At 44.5% G+C, this 12,686-nt stretch overlaps 1 protein-coding gene across 6 annotated transcripts in view; it reads left to right on the forward strand.

Annotated features, from left to right (window-relative positions):
* iqsec1b (IQ motif and Sec7 domain ArfGEF 1b) overlaps nucleotides 1-10,195 on the forward strand; it is a 179,633-nt gene extending 169,438 nt beyond the window's left edge. For all 6 annotated transcript variants that reach the window (XM_042089800.1, XM_042089801.1, XM_042089803.1 and 3 more), the window contains 7 exons: nucleotides 739-768; nucleotides 941-1,066; nucleotides 1,412-1,511; nucleotides 2,035-2,196; nucleotides 3,087-3,263; nucleotides 5,073-5,122; nucleotides 6,947-10,195. In XM_042089800.1, the coding sequence (XP_041945734.1) occupies nucleotides 739-768; nucleotides 941-1,066; nucleotides 1,412-1,511; nucleotides 2,035-2,196; nucleotides 3,087-3,263; nucleotides 5,073-5,122; nucleotides 6,947-7,561 (1,260 nt within the window). In that variant the 3' untranslated portion in view covers nucleotides 7,562-10,195. The remainder of the gene's footprint in view (nucleotides 1-738; nucleotides 769-940; nucleotides 1,067-1,411; nucleotides 1,512-2,034; nucleotides 2,197-3,086; nucleotides 3,264-5,072; nucleotides 5,123-6,946) is intronic.
* Nucleotides 10,196-12,686: the final 2,491 nt, after the last annotated feature.

Genomic DNA, 12,686 nt, shown 5'->3' on the forward strand with positions numbered 1-12,686 from the left:
AGCCATGATGGCTGGCTGTGGAGCCGTAATGGCGCAGTGCAGTGGGCACGCTGCTGGGTGCTGGCTGTGTATATCCCTGGTGCCTGGCCTGCAGTGGGGGCTTTGTTGACTGCAGTAATTGGGTTTCTCTAGCTGTGCTGAGACCCCATCCTGCCCTGCCCCCCTCACCACACACACACACACACACACACACACACACACACACACACACACACAGACAGAGCGAGAGAGAGAGAGATAGAGAGCTTCTGTTCTCATTAACCTACCTCACAACCCACTCAGCATGGCACACAGAAGATGGATAGCACACACCTACGCGCACACACACACACATCTATACTTATACAACACACACACGTCTAAACAAGTAAACACATCCATGTACACGCACAAGCATTGGAACACAGGAACAGGAACACAGGTATACACATGCATAAATGAATACAAATGATCAAAAAGATGTATCTGTGGGTTTGTGCTACCATGCACACAAAAATCCCAAATTGATATGAACACAAATTACACACAAGCGCATGTAAAAATAAATACATGCTTACACAAATTGCACATAAGGATCATACACACACACACACCAAACTTGTACCACTACCTACACAGACAGAACCTTTCTGTTTTCTATCCTCATATTTCCATCCATCGCTCCCCATCCCCTGCTCTTTCTTTTATTCACCTACCTCTCTCTCTCCCTCTCTCTCTCTGCTTCTCTTTCTCTCTCAGATCGGATCTCTGCACCATGGCCTTGGATGTGTAAGTACCAGACCCCCTTCTTTAATTACTCTATTCTGTTTGAAAACCTATTTCTGTGTTCATTTACACGAGGACCCAATGGAATCGTTCAGTGTGGTTGAGTGAGATGTCCTCTTCATGCTGTGTGTGTGTGTGTCTGTGTGTGTGTGTGTGTGTGTGTGTATGGCTCCAGGTGCTGTCCCAGCCTCACCGCCGACTGGTGTGTTACTGTCGACTGTTCGAGGTGCCCGACCCCAACAAACCACAGAAGCTGGGCCTCCACCAGAGAGAGATCTTTCTGTTCAACGATCTGCTAGTGGTACGTGCACACGCACACACACACATACACACATATATGATGCACACACACACACACAGACACAGATATATAGACATGCACTTACACACACATAGCCACCAGAACTGCACGGATATAAACCCATACAACATGTGCATGCAAATACATCAACTCACACAAAACACTCACACACACACACACACACACACACACACAGAGAAGAACAGCACCCCATGCCCATGTGTCTGGCTGGCACTGCGGCATCTCCTCCTGACTGTTTTAGGGGTAGCTAACCATGCAGTTTTCCTCACAGTAAACAATGCCAGATGGTGGTCCTAAAATGGTTACCTTGCCTCTCTGATCTAGGTCACCAAGATTTTCCAGAAGAAGAAGAACTCGGTGACGTACAGCTTTAGGCAATCTTTCTCCCTGTATGGGATGCAGGTGCTGCTCTTTGAAAATCAGTGTAAGTGATTCTCAATGTATTTTCCACCTCAGCTTTAAACAGTTGACAGACATATCACTAAAAAACCTTCTGCTGATGGTCATACCAGCTGGGCCAATAAAAAAGGCATGTATTGAAGATATTATATATTGCGCCAACCACATTTAAATTTCTTAAGGTAAATCCTGTATGAAAATGTAAAAAAAATATATATATATTGTAAATATTAATAATAACATTAAGCATACAAGTAGTAGATCCTTCTACATATCAGAATACACAACTCTTTCTGAAGACAAGCAAAAAAAAAACAAGAACATGCCCTCAAGCATCCATTTCCTCCCGTGTTCACAACACTTCTGATTGCTTATGCTCTTATTACTCTCCCCAGCAGTGTTTAGAGGGAGGTTGCTAAAAAAAAAAAAAAACAACTAAAACACCAGCCCGTGTGTCTCGCCTGTGGCCGTCTCTCTCCACACATGTGAGTGGAGGCTGTGGAATCTGCCTCATGCTAAACTGCGGCCCGCCTCCCCCTGTTTTACAGATTACCCCAACGGCATCCGGCTCACCTCCGCCATCCCAGGCGCCGACATCAAAGTCCTCATCAACTTCAACGCGCCCAACCCACAGGACCGCAAGAAGTTCACCGACGACCTGAGGGAGTCCATCGCAGAGGTGCAGGAAATGGAGAAATACCGCATCGAATGTGAGCCAATGGACTTTTTTTTTTTTTTTTGGGTCCCCTACTCACCCCACCTCCTCCCCCAAGCGTTCATAACCCTCATAAATCTCCTCCTCCCACAGGTGATGGGCTGCTGCCCATTCTATCACACAGCCCACAGCGCTGATTTAAAGTTGTAAAGATTTAAACGAAAGTGCTAGAAGTTTCTTTTTCGTTTGTTTTCAAGAAACTGAGTGAGACTGTTGGCGTTAACTTCTTGTCTTTTTGTACAGCACACTGTGATCCTGCTTTCACACCAACATTGCATGATAAAAGTAATCTAAAAATATATCATATAATGTAAACTGTAGTGTATATGTATGTAAACTTTTATCTCAATGTAGAGTACGTTGAAGAAGAGAATGCCTGTCTTCATCTATTGCTCATGTGACAAACAATTTTGAGCAGATGTAGAATTGTCTTTGTACATGTGTATCTAAATCTTTGAAAGGCGATGTTCTGCAGGCATGGGAATACAGATGAGGGCATAGGAGGGTTTAGGGAAAGGAGTTAATGAAATCTCATAACCACAAGAGAGCAGGAGCTACAGCCTCAACATGCTCCAGGGGCTTAGAACACTAAAGAAATATTTCTCATACCCCTTTGTATACTGTGTGTGTGTGTGTGTGTGTGTGGAAGAGAGAGGGAGAGACAGAAACAGGGACTGAGAGAATGTCTTTACTCTTCAAAGCTAATTTGGAGACACAGAAGTGTGTGGTGGATAATTGTGCGTAATTGTAACTGATGTTTCTGAACGTGGTTCTTCATCATGCAGTAAGCAGCACTGTGTTGTTTATGTGTTTTGTCTTTGTGTGTGTGCTGCTGCTGCTGCTGCTGGCGTGTGACTGACGTGGGTGTGTTGTGTCTGTGTGCAGCCGAGCTGGAGAAACAGAAGGGCGTGGTGCGGCCCAGCATGTCGCAGAGCTCCGGCCTGAAGAAGGAGGCGGGCAACGGCAACCTGAGCCGCGCCAGCCTCGACGACAGCTACGCCATGGGGGAGGGGCTGAAACGGAGCGCGCTCAGTAGCTCGCTGCGTGACCTCTCCGACGCAGGTGAGACTTCAAGGTTGTCAGTGTCGCAGACACAGGCTTCTTTCTCTTGTTAGGTTTAGATGCAGTCTCCTCAATAGCAGCTCCACCTTAAAAAGCATCCAGTCCCTAGGATAGATCCCTCTAGCATCCAGCCACTCTTAAGTTAATGTAGTGGGCTAACATAGCCTCTTTCCAGCTGTGCTCTGCTACTGTGTCCCTCCTCCTGGCATGATGCTGACCTCAATCATGACATAAAGTCTCACTGTTCTTAGTCTGAGTGTCTCTTTGATTGAAGCTTTGAGTGCATTGTCAAATGTATTCCATAAGCTGGGCTCAAGTGTCTGAAGTAGGTAATGCCCACTTGTGAGGCACAGTTTTCCATGAATATACATGAAGCGGACAAAAATTCTCCGATCAGTATTGTTCACAAGGAAATTGCCTTTTGATGCAGCCTTTTGATGCAGCTCAAAATGGATTTTGTCCTCTTGGAGCTTAGAGGCAGGGTGAATGTCGGTGTCGGTTGTTTCTTTTTTTTATTTCACTGATGAATGAAATTCTGTTATCAGACTGATGTTCTATCTAAGTATGAATGAGACGCTTGACAACTCAGCTGGCCTTGTTTTTTTAATCCAATTTTATGAATCCTGTGATGAGTTCAGTTTCACTTTGTGTAGATGTGTTTGATAATATGACACATGGGATTTGAGACGGCTAAAAATGCAGATTTGTTTCAGGCAACTAATTGGGAGGCACTCGTACTGCCAGAAAAGAATATATGAAAATCGATCAACTTAATTACCAAATGATGTTTAATTTGTGAATCAATTATGCTAATTGTTATCAGATTTCACTCTCTCCCACATATGCTGTAATTACAGATTAGGGTTAGATTTAAAGAGTTTTCAAAATGCTTCTTTCAAATCCTTTGTCTTGCACTGCACACAGCATTCTGCTCGGTCATATCTGCTGCTGGGAAAGCCGTTATCTTCCTCGGGTTGAAATCAGGAGCGCAGATTGCTTTTGAGATTACTCTACTGACAGTGTTCCAAAGAGATGATAATACTCTCTCTATGAAAATTTTTGATCGCCTAAATACAGTAGATATGGATCACACATCAAGCCAGTTAGGCCATGTTATTCAACATCACAATCTCCACTGTGAATCCTCCAGACTCTCCTGCATATTCCACCCACTATTTTACTTGCATCTAATTGTTTTGGGGTGTCTCAACTGTAGAGTTTAACCATATCTGTGCACTTAAGCTTTACCATGATTTATGGTAATAACTCACATACTACATAATGATAAAAATACATATTTTATTTACTCGCTGAGGTGATAAAAATACTCCCTCATATACTCTGAGGTGTCTTGGACTACACTCTGGATTTTATTATTCTTGTCCAAGCCCACCTGTCTCACACTCTAAAGTTTAGATGGGTCTCCCAAGGCATCCTGCCAGTTTTGGACAGAGGTTCTTTCCGTAGCAAAGCTAGTCTCTCCCCTCTCTCTCACCCTTGAGTATAGGCTCTCTAGACTGCCGCGGTAGGAGCAGCAGTGCATTTGATGATGTGATCTCATAGCTGCCTGCTCCTCTTCCTCTTCCTCCTGATTCGCCTGGCTAGATCCCGTCTTCTCTCCTCTCCACTCTCCTCAATCCCCAATCCCCCTCTCTGGTCTGCTGGGAGTGGTAGAGGCTGACAGTCAGTATCTGGTAGATAGGAGCTCCTATCTTGGTTCACCCCCCCTCCCCCACCCCCTCTCTGTTCAGAGAAAGCTGGTGTGTTGTAAACGTCTCTCTAACCTTTGGTATTGCATGTCCTGGGCAGGCAAGCGTGGCCGCAGAAGCAGTGCAGGATCGCTAGACAGCAATATGGAAGTAAGTACAGTAGAAGGCCAGTCGTGTCCAGACCATTTCCTCTGGTGCTGATGCTGATGATGTGCCCTTTGAAACCCCGTCTTCTTTTTTTAGTGTTATTTGCCATGCTGTCTTTCTGTTTCTTTTGCTTTGATCTGGTATAACCATCTGTCTGGTCCCAGTGTGGTTTCTCAATGCTGGTGTGGATTCTTGTGCATGCCTTTGCTGCCTGGTATGAAATGACACACACGGCTTGTGTTGGTGTTTAGAAGGGAGAGGGGGGGTTCTTGTATGTGCCCCTGACCCCCCCCACTTCCCATTTCTTGTTCACTTTGGCCAGCATGTACTTAACCAATAACCTGAAACTCACATCCTATGCATTGTGTGAGCTGGCTCGAGGATATTTTAAACATACTCCTTTGCTCTTGTTGTTGGTGTGGTTGGCTTTTAGTTATTTTTGCCTTCTGTTTTTGTACTATTTATTCATCTTCTTTGAGTTTCACTTGTTACTGTCACTGTGCAAGTGAAAGCCTGCGGTCCCTGTTATTAAGTCATAGATGTATGTGTGTGTGTGTGCGCACGTGCATGTGTGTACACGTGCATGTGCGTGTGTGTGTGTTGAGAGTGGCATGAGTTGTGTTGAGATGTTCAAAGTCAGCATCACTCAAGATTCTCTCCTACCTTGGTCTCCTCCTCCCTCACGTCCCCCCTCTTCACCCAACCCCAGCCCCACCCCCAACCCCACCTCCCTACTACACCAGAGGTCGGAGCAGAGCAGCCTCAACAGTAAAAAAATGCCCCAAATCAGGACTTTCTCCAGATAGATATATTCATCACCGCCAAACTCGACAGAGAGTGGGCCGAGGATCAGCCTGGCAGCACGTTTCACTGGTGTAGCCCTATCTAGCTTTAATCAAGGCTAAGCCTTCCTCCTCAGCCCACTCCCCATTTTGCTGCGCTCCAAAGCAGTAATTAGACGAAGGAGAGGCCCTGTCTCTGAGTCTCATTAACGTCCTGAAAAAGGGAGTCTGCAGCCTATAATTCACATACCGACTAACCGTGGAGGGACTCTTGCCTGTTCTCAGCTTCTGCATGTCTTGCATGGCTATCCAGAGTCTGCCTCATTCATTTGAAAAACAGGGAAAGAAAACACACACTCACTGTTGTACTCACTACTTGTTTTTGTCATGTCTGTATGTTTCTCTCGTTTTGCAGTGTTAACACGTTCACATTCAAGTTTACACATTCACAACATGTTTAACATGCTGGTTAATGACATGGCGGGAAAAATAATGGATGCACATGTTTACCCTTTACATTAATGTTTACCCTTTAAATTAATAACAAACATAATAATTATATATCATATTTTTAGTTGTAGGTTATAAATGGTGTTTATGTATTTTATGTTTTGTCTGCCTATTGTGTTTTTGAAGCTAATTTAATGCTGTGAAAGCTTAGATGCTTGAACCACCCAATTAAAACTACTGTCATTAGTCTAGAAGAAACACACACACACACAGGGTGACATCAGTGCCGCAAAGAATAAACCACAGACGTGTGCGTGTGCGTGTGTGTGCGTGTGTGTGTGCGTGTGTGTGTGTGTGTGTGTGTGTGTGTGCTACAGTACCTCACGGCAGGACAGGAAGTGGTGCCCTTGACTTAAGGTCAAGAGGACTCATTAGCACAGAGTTTCTAAATGAACAAGCCAGATAAACAAACAGGAACTCATGAACACACTGCACACTGACCATCACTGGCATATGCACAACGCTGAGAGTGAGAGTGGGTTTTTGTGACGTGGTGTGACGTGAGTGTGACGTGAGTGTGCTCTCTCCCACACAGGGCTCCATCATTAGCAGTCCGCACATCCGCCGGAGACCCACGTCCAGCCGTGACTGCCCATCGCGCAGCAGCGCCCACTCCTCCCTCCCCAACTCCTCCTCCCTGCTGGGCTCCCTTTTCGGCACCAAGCGGGGCAAGTCCCCGCTGCCGCCCCAGCCCCCCGGTCCGGCGCCGGGCCACCCCACGCTCATCTCGCACACGCCCCACCCGTCCAACCTGCACCACACGGCGCGCGACGTGCCCGTGGGCGTGGTCACGGAGACGCAGGCGCAGATGCACGCGGCCGCCGCCGCCGCGCACCACGGCCAGTTCTGCCACCTGCAGCAGCAGCAGAACCCGCCGCCGTACCACCACCACCACCACTACCACCCGCCGGCCCACCTGCAGCACACGCCGCATCAGTACCACCAGCCCCCGCCGCCCTCCTCCGCCTCTGCCCACGGGCACCCCCCGCATCCGCCCCACGGGCACGCGCCCCACCCGCCCCATCCACCCCACCCGCACCACGCCCCGCACTCCCAGCATGCACCGCATCACCACGGCCAGCCGCCAGCCACCGCCCCACCACCGACCTCCACCAAACCCAAGCACAGCGGAATCAGCACTGTGGTGTAAAGAGAAAGGAAGCCTGCTCCACACACAGAAATACACACACACACACACACACACACACACACACACACACACACACACATAACTTCAAAGACACACATACACACACACACAAATTCCTCTGGGACTGTTCCTGGCAGAGGACAACTGGCAGCAGTTAAGATGAGCACACACTCGATGGTGCACACACGTGTGGGTGTGTGTGAGTGAGAGAAAGAGGTTTTCCTGGCTGCTGACCAGAGGAAAAAGAAAATAGATGGCCCACTGGGAAGTGTTATTTTTTTTTCCTTTTCTTGCGTGGACACCAATGACCTCTTGACCAGACTGGATTTTCTTTCATCAGGTGCGGCCACCTCGTCGGCGAGGCACAGCTACCTGCGTCAGGACTTTTGTGAAGGCTGTTTCGAGCCCAGCGGGCCCTCCGCCTCCACAGCCCAGCGCCTCAGACTCTGTAGCGTACCGAGCTAAGCTAATGTGACTGTTTTTCTCCAAACTCTCTCGACGCTCATCCTCTAGAAGCTGTTTCACTAGTGAAAATAGACATCTCGCCTCTCCTTGATGAACAACTACAAACACCAATGGTGACGACAACATTAAAACAAATACAGCAGCAGCATGCACAAAGACCATGGCAACTGTTTCTCTTGTAATTAATGACGTATTGGGGCTTCTTAAAAGCATTATCAAATATATTGAGTACTAGTTTTTTTTTTTTTTCAGAATCCTTATTTAAGGGTGATTTTTAAAACAGTGGCAGTGAAGGGGACATGACGTGAGAGAAGATGTTGAATGAAAATTGGTTACAATATGTAGGTGTTCCAGTGTTTAATGTAGCTGTAGACCAGAATTCTCTGTAATCTCTGTGAGCAGTCATAAATGTGCCAACTATCCAAGCAGTAACTGATTTAGTTTTAAAAAAAGAGACTTGCTTTGTGTATATCGTGCATATAGTATTTTGTAGAATAATGATAATAATATTATCAACAGTTATTATTGTTATAGAGCAAAATATTCAAATGGCTGGAGCTGAGCTGTAGTGTTAAACCCTTAGAAAGTAAGACACATAGATTCCACTACAGTGGAAATGACATTCTAGAGTAAGCAGTTCAGTGACCTGGACAATCCTTGGTTGCCTTAGAATCACTCTCCACTCTTGGAATAATCTAAAATGAAGGTCTGCTGACCACGTCCCATCCACCAGTACCACCCATTTCAGCGTCAGTAGTATGTCGGGAAAGAAAGCTCACAGACAGGGACATTGGTGGCTAAGGGCTGGGGATCCAGTGGGTGATTGTGTGGGGGGAGGGGAGCATGTGGTTAAGTCTCCACTTGTTGGGGACTTTGGTCAGTGACACAGCAGTTTCAGCTGTCTGTGCACCACGGTTTTATTTTTTTAACCTATTTTTTTAGAAACAAATATATAAAGAAAAAACAAATTGAATACTGTACATTAAAGAGATGATGTATATGGTTGAAAGATGGTGTGATTTTGGAGGCTATCTTGGCGATAGCATTAGCGTTTATTTTGCTGAAAAGCGGAGAAGGGTGTGTGGTGGCCCATGATTTTGTCCCTTTTTTCTTTTTCCTATGTGTGTGTGTGTATGAGACCTCAGACAAGGATGAGAAGCACGAAGACTGTGCCCCCCTCCCACACACAAACACATACACCTCCACCAAAAGAAAAAAAATCATGACTTTCCTTTACATTTCAGATTTTCTAGCCTGAAGTTGACTTTCTCAGCTGGCTGAGTTTGCCCTCCATGTTCCCTGAATTCACTGTGTCCCAAGCGATGTTTTTAGTGCATCCAAGGATCACCTCTGTCCATAGAGCCCCTCTAATGCCCCTCTGAATGCCTTTCACTTTGTTGTAGAAAAGAACAGCGATGTGGTGTACAGTACACTAGACCCAATAGGGTGTAAATGTAATGGTATTTTCTAATAGTGTACAGACTGCATTTCACCTTTTGAATATATTTAAAACATAAGTAAAGTTGATGTGGACCTTCTTTTGCAGGTTCTCTCATTGAGGCTCATATAGAGGACTGATGTCCCTGATTGCAACTCACAGTGGACTATATCTGATCTTGATCCTCTGGAGTGCATCCACGCCTAAGTCGGGCCAGATTTAGGCCAGAGCATCAGCTCCCTGGGTATAGATATGGAGTGATATTGTTTATGAACTTATCAGGTGATGTGTCACAAACACCACTTGTTTCACCTTATGAATTTTCACTTTATGTATAGTGATACGTGACTAAAATTAGTCCCCTGGTCATTTTACCGGGACCAGTTTTAGTCTTTTCCTGAGATTTTCTTTGATATATCTTATTTCATTTTTTTGCTTCTTTTTTTACAGATTTGTTTGTGCAATATGTTTTATTCTGGTTGGTGTCTGGTGTCTGTTGCTGTTCCTTACCCCATAACATGTTTGTCTCAGTGACCTGCGAGGATCGCTTCCGGTTTTGCAGAACCGGCTCTTCGCAGAAATGACGAGGAATGTCAAAGAAAGTACTCTTGCATGTAACATTATATTGTAATACTCTTCTCTAAATATTGTATATTCCCACAACTATATCAGTGTTACAGTGGACTATTGTTGAAATTGAGTGGTAATATTAAAAAGACTAGTAGACTTTCCACCGTTCTGAAGTCTTTGATTGAGTTGTTCATTGCAAATGAGGACACAACTTGGGATACTTTTGATCCTGCTGTAGCACTCACTGAACGAGGTTCTCTTCATTAGTGTGTTTGTGCCAGCCAGATTAGTTACATAGCAATGACTTTCATATCAGTGAATTGATGCAGACTTCAGTCAGTCCTGACAATATAACAGTCTACTAGAAATGCACAAGTATGCAGCAATCAAATGGATTTGTGGTCACCATAATTAATGGCTGACCACACAAATTAAATCTTTGCTACTTAACCAGAATGAATTAAACTCATACAGTAGATCAGGTATATCTAAAGGCATAGTCAGTAAATTATGTAGAGTATCTAGAATCTCCAATCATTTATGTTTACACAAGCAATTTGTAATCCATGTTGAATGAAGAAACTGTAATTATTAACTATTATTATCAAACAGGAAGTACTCATGAAAGGAATTCAATAGATTATGTCTGAAATATGTCATTTTGGGACAAATAAAGTATCCTAAATATTTGTTGGTTTGATTTTCTTCAGCGTTCTAACCAATACTTTCAGGAAATGTTTTTGTTTATTTTGTGTGATAAGGCACACATGCTGTGGTGTCTTGTACAGTTCAAACCATAATTTTCAAAGCTGTGCATGCAATTGCTGCCTATATCTCTTCTGGGTTAACTGTAAATTCAATGAAATGTAACTTCTATTTTTTTGTCCTCTCCTCAACCTGTTTTCTGTTTGTATTTTGTGTTTGTCTGTCAACTTTTTCTTAAGTGTCATATGCTTGTTCCTCCATATTAGGCATTATGTTGCTTTGAGCATGTAACTCACTCGTTTACTCATTTGTAAATTAAGACCATCGATGCACTTATGTATATGCGTGATGAAGACTGTCCTCATGTATATAAGTTGACAAACATCTCAAGGAAAGGATACTAAGGTTTCAGGAGGGGCACTGAAAGGGTGGGAATGTGTTTCAAAATGTGTGTATACTGTATAGTGTGTAATATATTAGTATTCTATGTCAACTATTACAACGGATCCCCCCCCCCCACCTTGAGGACTACTATCGGCATAATGTCTTCTGCAACCAGTTGTACCAAAATTGTTATAGGATCTGCAGTAGCTCTGAAACAACCAGACTGTTACATAACCACGGCTTCTCCCCACTATTGTCCTGAAATACTCCTATTCTCTCGCCCACAGCTCATTTTATATTTACGACAACAGGGAGGAGAGGAAGACTTTCATTTTAATAGGCATTCTGTTTCTAAAGTAGACAACAAGACCCTGTTGATGTACCACCTAAAAACTGTGACCATGTTGAGAAGACTAAATAAAAATGATATACTGTATGCACGGTCTGGTGTCAGTCTTTCTGAGAGAACTGAAATGTCTGTTACTGGCATGTTGTTCTTCATTACAGCAAATTATTGCAATTGAATGAAGATTGGATGCTGGTGAATCAGGAGATCCAACGGGAGTGTTCTGTGGTTACTGCTGGTTAATTGCTACACCTGTGTGGTGATATCACCATGTATAATTAGATATCAAGGTTTTCAGTGACTGATCTCAGGTTTTGTGTCAGATAACATGGCTAATACATTCCTCAGTTAAGAAGATTCTCCTCTTGTTTGTCTCACTCACAAAAATAGGCGCGGGCGCACTTACACACACACACACAGTCTCTTGAAACTGACAAAGTGTCATTGTCTTTCCATTTGTCAGTGGACTGGCCCAAGGTCAGCTTCTGGAAATCTCTATCAGCCATCTCTAGAGAGGGAGATATTGTATGGGGGAGTGCACCGCATGGCTTTGTGGCTAGACTGAGTCATGTGTCTGTCTCAGCTGGCCTGCTGGGAGATTGAAGAGGCTTATATGTCTGATTGCTCAGAGGGAGGCCCTAAGCATCCCTGCCCTAGATGGCATCTTGTTTTCCAACACCCCTGCAGTCTGTGTGGCCAAGTCCTATACCATTACATCTTAGTTTAATTGAATAGGTAAAGGCCCTGTGAGTAATTGACAAGGAGTTGTATGAGAGGCAAATGTAACAGTTACTAGTACTCCTGTCTGACTCAAGACAGGTTAAGTGTGTGTGTGTGTGAGGGAGAGAGAGAGCACCTGTCACTGCCATTTTGTCTGGCTGCTCTTTGGTCAAAGCTAAATTTATCCCAGGCCCAACACAACACTCAGAAGCATCCCAGGAGCCCATTTTGGAAGTGCAAACTGCACCACTGTAGACTAGGACTAGGATTCTTAGGAATAAGAATGAGATGATCATAATTAAACATTATGCTTTTGAAGTCCTCCACATGTAAATGCCCAGAAAGAAAATACAATGTAGATAGGTGTCATAGGCATACTTAGATTAGCCTATTACCTAGTCAGCAACCTTCACTTAAGAATGAACGTGCTTGAGTAACCTGTCCATCATAATGTAGGCAAATAGCAGAGGCAGCTAGCACCAGAGAATGTCTAATAG

This window comes from Alosa sapidissima, chromosome 4 (assembly GCF_018492685.1).
Source record: "Alosa sapidissima isolate fAloSap1 chromosome 4, fAloSap1.pri, whole genome shotgun sequence".
Lineage (NCBI taxonomy): Eukaryota > Metazoa > Chordata > Actinopteri > Clupeiformes > Clupeidae > Alosa > Alosa sapidissima.